This window comes from Diaporthe batatas (assembly GCF_019321695.1).
Source record: "Diaporthe batatas strain CRI 302-4 chromosome Unknown Contig00013, whole genome shotgun sequence".
Classification (NCBI taxonomy): domain Eukaryota; kingdom Fungi; phylum Ascomycota; class Sordariomycetes; order Diaporthales; family Diaporthaceae; genus Diaporthe; species Diaporthe batatas.
Window position 1 is genome coordinate 2,001,411 of NW_025408560.1, and position 14,333 is coordinate 2,015,743.

At 49.0% G+C, this 14,333-nt stretch overlaps 1 protein-coding gene across 1 annotated transcript; it reads right to left on the reverse strand.

Annotated features, from left to right (window-relative positions):
- Positions 1-9,982: 9,982 nt before the first annotated feature.
- On the reverse strand, positions 9,983-11,637 carry KVR01_010447 (uncharacterized protein; the record flags this gene model as incomplete). Its single annotated transcript, XM_044793949.1, has 2 exons — positions 9,983-10,833; positions 10,899-11,637. 2 exons carry the CDS (start codon positions 11,635-11,637, stop codon positions 9,983-9,985), a joined length of 1,590 nt encoding a protein of 529 aa, XP_044640606.1.
- Positions 11,638-14,333: the final 2,696 nt, after the last annotated feature.

The window sequence follows — 14,333 nt, forward strand, 5'->3', positions numbered from 1 at the left end:
ACACTTGACCCACCGACAGCTTCAACAAGGCCCGGAGGCAGCAACCTCTCGTTCCCCACTGGCCCGTCTTTTTTTTTGTTTGCCCAGCTCTGCTTACATGGACGGTGAGCAAGTTGGTTAGAGCTGTGCATAAGGAAAACGATTGATGCCGCATTGGCCAAGTGGAAGCGGTGAAGTCAAAATCAACACTATTATGGAGTCACGTGAGACATTCCATCAATCACCTGCTACTCTGCAAACAGGCAAAGTTGACTCTGTCTGGCCTTACAATTGGCCGTTGTCTTTGCTTCTAATGTGACTTGTTACATCTAGTAGGACCAGGGCCTGGCACTTGTTGGTGCAGGTCGACATGCGCAGATGCATTGATGTGGATACTACTGAGCTTCAATGTTGTTACCTTGTATGCGAATTTCTGAGCCCCCCACCTCAATCCAAAAACCTGTGAGGGAGTCTTGATTGAACTGGAGATAAGACTACCAGAGATCTGGCGGGGTTTTATCTGCTGGCTTCTCATGGTAGGGCGATTACCACAAAGTGGAGAAATGCCCTCTGCCCGGAGTTGTAGTCAAGTTATCTAGATGGCAAGGCCTGCAGAGCATCTTCAAGCTCAGAATGACGTCCCGGGATTCCAATCTTCTTTTGCCTGGGTATCTGGATACTACTTGGGGGTAGTAGAGCGGGAGAAGGTAGCTAACCCTAGTCCAATTGAAAGAAGTCATCTGATTGTCCAGGTGTGTGCCCTTTGAATCGGTGTTTTGTTGCTGAGGGGCCTTGTTGTCTGTGATTTCTTTACAATGGGAAATGGGTGTTTCTCATCTTCCTTTCACGGAATGTTGGATGTAGCTTGGGTGTCGATGAGCTGCCACCTGTTTTGGGTCATTTCTGTGAACACCAGCACGCAGAAGGCTTCACCTTGGAGTGGTGGTATGGGTCTTCCGGAAGCGGCATTCGGCACAGTTGTGTCTTTGCTCTCCCCGTGACAGAATCTAGCTGAGCATCACCAACCGGCTTCCTCATCAGCTAATCTGTCTCGCAAGGGGAGTGGTGAAGGGACACGCCACAGCCGAGAGCTCATCCGTTCTAGCTTTAGTGTGCTGACAATACGCATGGGACTTCTGGACAGTCTGGGGGAGGCCAAGACCTTGGGACTATAGGATAGCGGCACAATACGAACCTCTAACTTTATCAAGCTACGTGAAGAAAGTGCCATCTCCAGGCCTCAAGTGCAGGTGGATGGCAACACTGCTCATCCATGCCAGTCGACCACCTGCAGGCAGGCAGGTTAGGCCCCCCAGCCCGGCCAGCCAGGAGACCAAAGCATATCAGCAATCACCCTCACTAGTAGTTCAACAAGTTCGGGGGGCATGGTCTAACGGTATGACTCCTGACGATGAAAGGCAAAAGCTCAAAGCGGGTTGGATATGACCGCGTGTTGTAAACTACTGTGGAGAGATAGTGTCTGAACCGACCAGGAAGATCTGGGTTCAAGTCCCAGTGCCGCCATTCTTTTTAGTCTTTTTTTTATTTGTTTTTGTTTGTTGCTTTGAGGGCTGTGGTTACCTAAGTATGTGCCTTGGTGCTCTGCTTGTGTCTCTTCTGCTGGTGTGTCTTCTGCTGGTGTGTGTCTTCTTGCTGCTATGCCCACCTGGGAATGGAGCCAACTAGATTCTTGGCCTGTGCCACTATCTCCTCTACCTTTTGCCAAGCTCTTGGACCGGTGAAGCATTCATGGTCACACTTGAAAGACCTCCGTTCAGCCTGTAGTCTGAACTTAGAAGCGCTGTCAACACTTGCCACAGCCCATAAAAGGACATATATGGCTTAACCTTGTTGAGATTGAGAAATATTTGTTGGCTGATCAAAGCTCAACATTTGAGCCTCTGTAAACCCAAACCGTGAAGCGTCAAGACTTGACGTGATGGTGAAGTTTGAACTGGTGACACTCCACTTGAAGTGCCAGTGATTCATGAGAACTTCCCGAAGCTGGCCAACCTCTGCATCAACTACTCGGCTACCAACGCCACAGCTGTCGCGGAACTGACCCCCGACTGCATCAACACCTGAAGGCACAGGCCATTTGTTGAGTCCGCTGCAGTGAGCAGCCTCCTGAAGCTAGAGACGTGTGCCACGCCAATCAGCACCAGCTTCCTGTGTGTTGGTGGCAGCCGGGTTTCAGTTCCGCCGGCTGACATCCCAATCCATCCTTCCCAGAGCATGGCTCATTATGCATCACTTGGTATAATTCCCCCATCACTCCTCAAAAGCAATAGTTCTCCTGCAATCAAAAAAAAACTCAGAGAAGCGTTGTTCTTGTGCACCCACACCACAGGCCACAGCCGTGTCACAAAGCCCACCAAGCTTCACCTTGCAGCGAATTGCCACACCTCTTTCTGAATCCCCCGCACTGGACAGAGTTCTTGCAGCACACATCCGGGCACGCCACAAATCTGTTTCCATCAAGCCACTTGAAATCCCATGTCTTCAGCCCTGGCTACCAAGATCCCGGCCACAAAAGGCCGACTAGGTGCCATTCCACCAGCTGCATCATGGGCAGGCCACGCGAGGCACATCCACATGAGCCGCCCATCCATCCACAGCCAGTACTTCTTCTCCCAGCCAATTGGGGCAGCACAGCTCCGCCGCCACCTCGGAAGCAATCCACACAGCAGGTCTGCCACAGAGTCGGAGAAGCCAGCTTCGACGAAGAAGGAGGGTCGGTTATCTGTTCTTGACCGGATGGGAGCCAACCGAACTACCAAGATTGTCATTATTGTTTTCCTTTCTATTTACGGGACTATGGAGACTATATTTTACGCTAATGCTGCGTATCGGTATTTTTCGAAGCAGGAGAGTGAATGAGGCATCTTAGTTGTTGTGGACGGCCAGAAATAGAGGGTGGCGGAGGAATTGGGATGCCATTGTATTTTAATCGAAAACCTTGGTGGAAAACTGAGCGTAACGGTGATGATATCTCTCAGCATACCGATGGGGCCGCGGAGTGTGTCTGATTGGTCTTGTACCTATAAATCCCTACTCAAATCTCCCCTCAGACACGAAATGCCTCTGTCCACTGGTGTCTCCAAGCGTTCAAATAAAAGCGCATATCTTTGTTCGGCTTAAATTCTTACACCGTATATTCACCGACAAGTCTCAATTGAAAGTAAACGGTGTCTTATCTTTGAACTTGTGTTTCAATTGCAACCGGTGCCCGGCGGCAAGCGTTTGCACTTGACCACAACACCAACACCGTGAACGTTTGGAAGGTGTATTCGACTGTATCCTGGGGTGCCCGGGGAGAGCGTTTCGAAGCCAGGGGTGATTAATCAGGGCGAATGGCTTTGATCGAGGCCATCTCGGCTACCTACCTAGGTACACATAAAAGGACATACCGAAGCATCAACTCCATGAAGTTCGTGCCTCGATCATTCATGTTCTGAGCTCCTCAATTTCTCTCTTTGCATGTTTCAAAGAATCGCTCCATTTTCTTCTTTGGTACCGCTTACAACACTGAGTATATTTCATTTTAGGTGATTGGGCGCTTCTCACTACATGAACAGACCGTACGCGTTCGGGGTTTATTATACGGATTAAGAACGGAACCACATATTGCTTTTCATATCCCAAAGGCAGCAGTGGGTCGCCCCAAGACTCATCTATGCTCTAGTGTTGTCGAAACCCGACACCACTCAGCTGGTAGTCCAAGTCATTGCCCATTTGCTGGGAATTGCAAAATTGTTTGCGATCAAGACAATCCTGGACGACACGCACATCCTGTCGTCAAGGACCGTTCCTCTCCAAGGCTAAGGTTCCGCAACGTCGGTCTTACACAATAACATGCGAGCAAGTGAAGTCTACCACCGTGCTTTCTCTTAGCTCTGATCATATCGCCGCCCACCCGCGTTTAGACACATCTACTTACCTCTAGGCCTTAAGTACTATATTAGAGACCGGACATTCACACCCGCAAAAACGGAGGTTATGCCCACCTACACTAAGTAACTTAGAGATTAAAGTACTTAGATTAGTATGAAATAGTTATCTTATAAACTTGTTTAATAGGATGTTATCTTAAAGAAGGTTATTTTATAGGAGGGTGTCCTAGAGGGGGGTGTCCTAGAGGGGGGTGTCCTAGAGGGGGGTGTCCTAGAGGGGGGTGTCCTAGAGGAGGTTATCCTAGGAGGTTATCCTAGAGGAGGGTGTCCTATGGGAGGGTGTCCTCTAAGAGGTTGTCCTAGAGGAGGTTATCCTGGGAGGTTGTCCTAAGAGGTTATCCTAGAGGAGGGTGTCCTAGGGGAGGGTGTCCTAGGGGAGGTTATCCTATAGGAGGTTGTCCTGTAAGAGGTTGTCCTAGAAGGTTGTCCTAGGAGGGTGTCCTAGAGGAGGCTATTGTCAGGGCTATGGGCTGAACGCCCGCAGGACCAACCAGTAGGTCCGTGCACTCTGCTTATCTTATCGGCCTAAGTGGCCTCTATACCTCTCGCGGTGTGGGATTACAGCTTCACTACCTCCTCTATACTATTCCTTAAGTAACTTTAGTTTTGAATTAATAATTCTTTATAGAAAATTTGAGCCTTCTTTTATTATAGGTTGTGAGGACCGTCTTAGCTATTTTATAGGATAGTATCTTATAGAAGTTTATTCCTTAAAGTTTAAATATACTTTTTATTTTTATAGGTATAAATATTAAATCTTCTATAATATATAAGGGTATATAACTTATATTAATTATATAAAGGTGCTTTATATATTATTGAATGTATATAGAAGAGTAATAAACTTAATTATTATATAATTAAGTAGTTTATATTAAAGGGTAGTTTAAATTATAGTGCGGTTTAAATGTAAAGCTATTACTTTATAGCCTCTATCTTACTTATTACTTGTAGTATAATAGGGTAGGTGGAATCACTTAGGTTATAATCTTTATTACTTAAAATAGTTAGATTAAAGTATTAAAATCTTATATTAAACTATTATTATTAACATTATATCTTTTTTAAGCGCTGGGTCTTGAGTGCTTACCACTATATAATAAGGAGCCAAGTGTGCCCTTAGGTGTCTAACGGAATGGAAGCAAAATTGTCCGCAAATATAAGTCACTTCACAGATCGGTCTGCAACTTCTTCTGGTCCTGTGTTCTAGTGGTTAGGATATGGGATTTTGACTTTGCTTCTGCACGATTTCCCGGGGCCCCGGTTCGACTCCGGGCAGGACCTAACTGTTTTAGATCATTTTAAGAATTTTAATAGCTTTTTAGAGAGTGGAATGAGCGTGAGCCGAGCTGGTTTAACTTAGGAAAGCCTGTTTGTTTTTTAGACAACCTTTTAAAGTATAACTATGCTTATGTAAGCATACTACCTATTATCTTATATTTACCTACTTTTTTAAGGCTTTTTCTAAGGCTAAAATAAAGGTAAAAGTCTTATTTTTTGATCTTAGATTGTGAGAATAGTGGTTGTTGCAACCGGATCGTGTCTCGTAGTCTCGACACGGAGCTTTGAGTGACACCCTCTACATATGCAGTACTTTCCCGTTGTGGCCAGCCTTGTCGCAATGTTTGGTCCTCCATCCGAAAAAACTGTAATTATAAATAATCGCCCCACTCCCGCGGTTCCAAACCCACTATCTTAATAAGTAAGGGAAGATATTTTTTTTAAATAAAAAGAGAGAGATCGGATATTCGCACCCATTAAAACAGAGGGTCATACACCCAGACCAGGGAACTCGGAGATTAAAGTAGAGGTTACCCTATAGGAGGTTATCCGATGAGGTTGTCCCATAGGAGGTTGTGCTATAGGAGGTTGTTCTATGAGAGGTTATCCCTTGGGGCTTGGGTATACCCTCCATTTTAGTGCGTGCGAATACCCAATCTCAAAAAGAAAATATGAAAAATTCCACGACAAGTTCAGGCACTTCGACAGCGTGGCAGTCACAGGCGTCAAGATCGCCCTCGGAACTGCTCCCGAGGTAGCAGCCCTATAGCCTCTTCTATGGAGTATACCGTCAAAGTTTGATCGGTATTGAACTTTAACCATCGTGCAGTTCTCTAGCGGCATGTGGCGTATGGTTGTCCCCCAGGCTCGGTTAGCTAAACACGACCTGTTGATGCAAACCAGTCAGTCACAGACGGCGCCCTTGGCGTGTTTCCTGCCTAGCTACAAGCGACTTTGCCATCCCGTTTCTGGAACTTGACACACCCACCTTGTCCTCAAACCTCTCATAACCTTTCGCGTTTCTCATGACTAGCCAGAAGGACCCATCTGGAGCCACCCCGCAACGGATATGCCGCCAGTCCAAAAGAGTTGATTGAGCGCCCTTTACAATGTCTCAAGCAGACAAGGTTGAGCACTACCACGCCCTCCTCCGCCCGAAAATCAGGCGACCATGTCGGATTCAAGGATATGTCTGGTGCCGGCCCGCCGCGGCAGTCGCCGCGCCGGCGGCACACTCGTTCACATGTTCCCAACCTCTCCTTCTCAAAAACAGCTCCACGGCAGGCCCGCTTATACCCGTGCTGCTCTGTGGTGTAAATAAAGTTTGACAGACCCCTCTAGCTCAGCTCGGGCCCTCTGTGATTAGGCCAGTGGTTTGCTGCTGTCTGCAGCATGTAGATATCCTTTACGATAGAATTGGAAGTGGAATTGCATTTCCTGCCACCCCGATGGCCAAGAAGTCGAGCGTTAGGAAGCTGCCGAACTTGCCCAGTCTTTGGTCAATCACCATTGCAAAGTTAATATCTGACTCTTAGCCTCTTGCATAGAAACCATGTGACTGGTCTGGAAGAGTGAGGCCGGTGGGCTGTTCTCAAGTTGACTTCTGTCTCAAAGGGCAAGGGATGGCTGTTCATGACTTGCGGGGCGCGCCTATGTTGCAGGACTGAGGATCAGCCAAGGGCGCTGTTAAGCGCGTGTCCCTCGTTTGGCTAGGAACGACACAAGACGGCTGCAGTTGCCATCCGGTGGGAGCTTTCAATGCGCAGGGTCTATGCCTCGTTTCTTATTTTCCTTGCCTTGCCTGTCTGCGTACCTATCCTGGCACCGGCCCAATTCGCACTCTTATAGAGTCGGTATCGTGGAAGGGACTTTTCCTGCTGCCCGCTCATGATACTTGTCTTTCTCATTATGTCCCCTCGCTGGCCGGACCTCCGTGTCGACCCTCTGTCCTACTTCCGATGGCTTCACTTCCAAGCCCCCCACCGGGCCTGGATCTGACCGAGACAAAAGTGCCAGGCCTGCTCGCGTCTGCATGTGTCACCTATGTGGCGGGGGCCGCATCTGTTGGGCTCCGATTCTTTTCTCGAAGGCTGACAAGGGGCGGGTTCTGGTGGGATGACTGGATCATGCTCACGGCCCTGGTAAGAATTCCGAGTCTGGTTGATTGCATTTGATTGATAAATAACAGGTACTGACAAGATCAGATATGGGCGTCGTTTTTCTTCTTCTTCACCATATTTTACAGTAAGTCCCACTCGTGATGATCTCGCTATCGGCAATGACCCCCACCCTTCCGCTCATACGCTAAGGCGGTCTCTTGGACAGTGGTTCCCAGAGGACTTGGCCTGCACGTATGGGCTGCCCCTTCTGGGGCGACAAGATCATACTACTTCGGTCTCTACATCACCTCATACGCCTACACTCTAAGTATCTTCACTACGAAACTAGCGATACTGGCTTTTTACTGGCGAATATTCTCAGCGGACCATAGAATCAGGTGGCCACTGAGGATATTCGGGTTGTTTCTCTCAATATGGACCGTGGTACTAGTAAGTGACATTTGAACATCAAGGGTAGTGTGGCTGGTCACAGGCTCACACTCAAGTGTTTCCCACAGTTTTTGGTGCTCGGACTCCAGTGCCAGCCAGCCACCGCGTTCTGGGAAAGATTTGATCTCGTCAACCCTCCAGATCCGTAAGACTGCTTCCCCAACCCCTTCTTTCATTCACGGCTCTACTCAATTTTTACACCCTTTCAAAATCATTACCTTGAACTTTCGACAGACAATTGACGCTCATTAGATCACAATATAATTGTGGTGTGGATACTATCAAGTTCTTTCTTGTGAATTCAAGTATCAATACGCTTACCGACATACTATTAATGTTGGTTCCGCTGCCGTTCATTTGGAATCTCACGCTGCTCAAACCTCAGAGAATTGCGCTCATAGGTGTATTCGCGCTGGGACTGTTGTAAGTGCATGTGCGCTCTAGTACGGCGGTTTTTCAGTTGGCTAAAATTTCAACAGTGTCACGGCCGTCTCTGTCATCCGTATCTACTTCACCATCAATTTGGATGTGACGACCCCTGATACGATCTGGGATTCAGCCGACTCGACGCAATGGACCCTTGTCGAGGTCAACGTCGCCTTAGTCTGCGGTATGGCATCCTATTCTGGCAATACGTCATCATCATATGTAGTGTTTTTGACCAGTGACTGACCTCGATAACAGCATGTCTCCCCTCACTGAAACCAATCATGACTTTCGTTCTCAGAGGCCGGATCCATAACACGCAGTCAGAAACCAGCCGAGCACGCCACGGGGCATCCCGCAAAGCACTCAATGGATTGAACTCGACCAAGCAATCGAGCAGGGCGTTCCGGCCTGAAAAGTCTTTCAAGGGGCCTTCGGAACCCCGCTTGAGCTCTCCAAGGAGTACCTCCAACGATACCCAGCCCTTTGCGAGAGTCGTGGAGCAGGAATTTGACATAGACCCAGGAATTGAAATGAGGGAGATGGGTTTGCGGGATTCGAACGGGGATGTCGAAGACATGGAACAATTTGGAACGGATGGGCAAATAAGAACACATCATGTTCCGCTAAAAGATGTGGCCAGAACCACACCAAACTTTTCTTGACTCGTTTGTTGAGCGGAAACCAATGGACCATGGAAATTTAATTATCTCTAAAGTTCTCTACCTGACCTATAAAAAATTGTATTTAAGACTTCGTTTGGAAGAGCAGGCGCACGGGGCTTTTTTCTTTTTAAAAAAGAGCGAAACACGATCGATCCGTACTACTCGGATATTCGTTAGAATTAGAGGATTTATCCAGACTACCTACCGGACCGAGGTTATATCATAGTTAGCAACGGTTATAATTAGCTATAACGCACCTCTTAGAATTAATAATTATATTTTAATTAATTATAAATTAAAGAGTAACTATTATTAGTTAAGGAATTATTATTATTTTAAATATAATAATATAATAAATTTAATTCTTTTATTAAATATACTTTATAATTTAATTATACTATCTTTATATTTTTAATATATACCTCTATATTTTAATTATTATATAACATTATTAGTAGGTGAGCGACTAATTGTATGCTTAACACGGATGCTTTCCGTCTAGAGCGATAGTACGTATATTACAATCAAATGTGATGCTAGCAAATGTATGGCTCACGCGATTCCAAAATGCATGGCAAGACATCTAACATACGAAGCTTCGAACAAAAAAAAATAGACTGGGTGTCCCGACGAAGCAAAAACAAAACAAATGGACGATGCCGGAATCGAACCGGCGACCTTTCGCATGCTACTTGAAGTGCGAAGCGAACATTATACCCCTAAACCAAACGCCCATTAGTCATGCACTGGCGCCAAATTCCGGAGTCATAACTGCTCTTCGGCTTAGTGGGCGTGGGATTGCTAGACGACAAGTCAACCTTCCGAGACCTAAACTATAGTTGTATGAATTACAATTATAAATTAGATTGTGGGGGCGATCGCTTGGAATGGAACAAAACAAACTCTAGGAGAACTGAGACAATGAATGGAGGAAGAGGTTGTGACTGTCCGAGACCGTGGTTTTAAGTCTGAGCATATGGGCAGAGTTGAGCTTCGTTTTGGTGGACATGGAGCTAGCTTCGAATTTGCTTGTCTTCGAGTAGAACAGGGGGTGTTTATCAGGCAACAGCTCGTGTTAGTGGATTGCAAAGTGGCAACATCTCTATCGGGTGCCTATGTGTATAGAGCGTCAAAGTCCCCTGATTATCGCATCCGCAATCTTCTCAGCAAGCATGTACACAGTAGCCTGCGGGTTCGCAGGCATGGCAAATGGAAATGCACTAGCATCTACAACACGCAGCCCCTCAACACCAAACACCTTCGCCCTCGAGTCCACCACGGCCATGAGGTCTTCAACCTTGCCCATCTTACACGTGCCGCTCGCGTGCCAGACAGTGGACGCCGACTGCCGAATATAAGCCAGTATGTCCTCGTCGGTCGTCACACTGGTGCCCGGAGCAAACTCTGATCCAACACGGACGGAAGAGAGCGAAGGGTCTGCAAGCGCTTCCCGGCAGCGCTTGAGCGCAGCCACGGCGACTTCGGCGTCCGCCGGGTCCGAGAGCCATGCGAGGTCAAAAACAGGAGGGTCCTTGATGCTCGTCGAAGTTATTGTGACGTTACCACGGGACAACGGCGCTGTCAGGGTGGCACTCATGACGCCTACTGTCTGGGAGGTATTGCCCGATGTGATGGCGAATCCGAAAGGGATGTACTGCGTCTCTGGCCAATCATCTGGGAAATCTGCGAGCTTGTCCCTGGTTTCCTTGGAGAAGTTGGCGCGCAAGCGTTCGGGGATCTTCTCGAAAGAAAAGTATCCGCCTGCCTGACTATACGGGCCAGCCTGGTGATCGTGGTACTGCCTCAAGGTCTCATCTCGGACGGACGGGTCTGGGGAGTCCACCAAAGTCCTTCCTGTTGGTGTGCTCATTCCTTGCAAAACGCTGAATGTTATCTGCTCCCACAGATTCTGGCCTACTCCGGGTAGATCTTTGATAACTGGGATACCGAGAGACTGAAGCGCGGCGCTCGGTCCGATACCTTGAATCAGTCTCGTGTTAGGCCAACTCCAGTGTGATAGTACTGCGTGATTGTCTTCGACTCACCAGAAATCATCAACAGCTGCGGAGAATGGAATACGCCTCCTGAGAGAATGACCTCTTTCCTAGCGGTCAGTGTGAAGGCTACCCCCTGACTTTCAACTGCCACGCCTACGGCCGTCTCCGCTGCAAATAATATCTTTGTTGCCTGTGTGCGGGAGTAGACCTCTATTCTAGTTTCACTCTCTGCCAACTCCAGATAGCTTGTCTGTGAAGAAGACCGAGTGGCATCTCGAGGATCGATCGTAGATGACGTCCACCCTCCCACGCCGCTTATCGACCCGCTGTTTAAGCCCTTCGGGGCAGGCGCCATTCCAATGCCTTGGAGAGCGCGCGCAAGCCACGAGGTCGTTGCATCCACCCAGTTGCCGAAAGATACATGAAGCGGCCTCTGTTCAGCACCAGTGACCGCAGAAAAGGCATCCGGGTCCCAGCTCGGCGTCGCGTTGGGGGCATTGCGCTTCTCCAAGTCGGGTGGCGTGAGTTGGGCGCCTGCCTTGAAAAGCGGCAAGACGCTGTCCCACTGGTAACTATCGTCACCGACCTCCTCAGCCCACCGGTCGTATGTTCCCTTGGATCCGCGGACATACGCCAGCGTATTGAGCGCGGAGCTCCCGCCCAGCGTCTTGCCCCTGGCGTAGTGAATGGTCCGCCCGCCCGCACCCTCTTGCGGGGTTGAGATGAGGTCCCAGTCGACCAGGGGCTCGCTTTGGTACGTGGCTGGATCTGTCCCGAGGACCGGCATGGTCAGCGCGTAGTAGGGCACCACGCTCTGGTTGCCCGTGTCAGTCTGGTACGAGCCCCCCGCTTCGATGACGGCGACGGAAAAGTGAGGTGCCAGGCGAGCCGCGATGGCGAGGCCGGCAGTCCCGCCGCCAACAACTGTGGAGATCAGAATGGGATTTAATGGACTATATCGGGGGGAAGAAATATCTTGCCGATATAATCGTATGTGGCATTTCCTGCGGTCTCCGGCATGCACTGAACCGCGGAGGCTGCAAGTGCCACAGTCCCTAAAAGGAACAACATGGTCATTAGAAACAACAGTCAATGATGAGGTGGAAGGAAGGTAGCGGGGACATTGGACCGTCGCAGAGATGTTGTACGGGAATATGTGAAGATTTCTGACCCATACGGCACTCATATTATCCCCTGCCACTAGCAGGGGTCGTTGGAAAGCGTCATGGGACCCCTCCCTAAATCGTCCCTGTTTGCAAGCCCGCCCGGATATGCATATAGGTGCCCAGGCGTCTATTCAATTTAGCGGTCAGCACTATGGCATTAAGCTCCAGGACTATTTAATGTCATTTTCATTTTGCCTTCTCTCGCTTCTGCCTAACTAAGGGCTTGGTAGTTGTTTTAGTTCGTCATATTGTTCTATCAATGTCGTTCCTTTCATAATGTTCTTCAATACATGCGGCTCCGACTTTATGTCCCATGGTTCAGGAAGTATCGGAGGGGCTGTGAATGGTCTCGACCCAGGGGCCATGCAATATTGCTTGTGCACCCTGCTATTTCGATGGTATACTCGCCATCCCGAACAACGTCGTAACATGCTCCATATCATCTTGTATCCGCCGCAAGCTTTGGCCCAGGGATGCGAGAGGATAAAGATACAATCAGTAGCTGGCAATGCTCAAGTATGTGGCCGGTTTGATGGTCGCAGACTGCCACGACAAGGATATCACGCTGATGAGGCTGTCCATGGTCCACGAGTGCTAGTGTGTAGTGAATAGTAGCCGATGGAAAGGAGAGAGGTTCCCAGTCCGGGACCCAGATGGCGCGGACAAGTCGTCTTTCGCGTCTGGTCGAGTTGCAAGGTCGGCAATCAGAGCGGAGAAATATATGCATAGCATTACCAACCCACAGGATATCATTGCCGGAGAAACTAATACAGCAATCCAAAAACCTAGCTAGATACTGTTACTTAACATGTGCTGGTAATTTACCAACCGCTCCCGGGCACGACAGAAGCGTTCCTGTGAGGACTCGACTTGCGTAGCGCAGCAGACATCCGAGAAGCTTTGGAAAATGGCAAGCGAAACACGAGGCTAGATCTCGACGGCTACTCTTGAAGTAGAAGCATCTCTCTAGGCATTTAGTCGCTTGGCCGACCTTGGAATCTCAAGCTCTCATTCAGAGTTTTCAAAGCCTCGTCGCGGTGGGCCTCGACATCGAAAAAGTGAATGAAGTCCCACCCCCGAGGAAAGTCCCCCTCTAATTTGGTCGGATCTAGACCAGTTTCGCTGCCTCGGCCGGTCCAAATAAGCCCTTGATCGTGGCTCGCCTTTACAACACGCTGGGTTCGCGGCCGGCGCGCGCTATCATAGATTTTGAGGGCGTACAGTGCTTCATGAGGTGTCTTTGTCTGGCCAAGCAGTGTGGAAAGGATGAGCGCGTCTTCGATCGCCATGCCGGCGCCAGACCCCAGCCTAAAATTGTTCTGTTAGATTCCATTGCCAGCAACCCCAGTATGCGAACAACAGGTGAGTATGTAGCACTTACCACGGTGTAGTGGCATGAGCAGCGTCACCTAGCAGACACACAGCCCCGGCACAATATGTAGGAGCTGGGACCGCATGTTCCCAAAGGTATAACGCGGTTTGTTCAGATTTCTCACAAAAGAACTAGTGATTGCATGTATTTGTGAGCAAACCCTCGATATTGCAGGTGCGAGGAGCCGGGTGCACATACCGCCTCAATGGCTTCCAACAAACGTGGTGGCCAGTCGTGGCAAATTTGTCTTATTTCATCGGCAGACACAGGACGAGTATATGCGTCGACGGGATTTTGATCTTGACAAGCAAGCAGCAAGACTACCGCCTCACCTCCGTCGAAGATCGAATACATCGAGGCCGCGCCATCGCCGACCCATAAGCGCTGCCAATTATCATGGATGTCTAGCAGCTGTTGAGCCTCCACGTAGGGCTTGATGCTGAACAGATTCCACCAGCTTGTTTTATACGGGTGGGCACATGGATCATCAGGCCCGAACATCAATTTGCGAATGGTGCTGCGGATGCCATCGGCACCGACCAGGATGTCACATTCATGTGCTGTTTTGTCCGCGCTGGGATGGAATTAGTTACGTGCTCAAGTTCTCGAGGTGCGAGGAACTATGGAATCAGTGTGTAGCGACCAAAGTCGCAGGAGACGAGTGTAAGCACTTTTATCACGATCCGCACATCGGATGTGCGGGCCCGGGTCCTGCAGGACATATATGTATGTGTAGAAAAACCCAGTACACGTACAACTGTAACTCCAAGGAACCGTCGGCCCTAGTCTGAAAAGCTTCAAGTTGTTTGGATGTATGCATCTGCTCTGGGGGAGCATCCGCCAGGAGGAGTCTCAGAAATGCTGCTCGGGAAACACTCCTCAAGATGTGTTCGACGCATCTTCCCCCGTCTTCGCCCACCCGGGCGATGGTGCGACCCTGGTCGT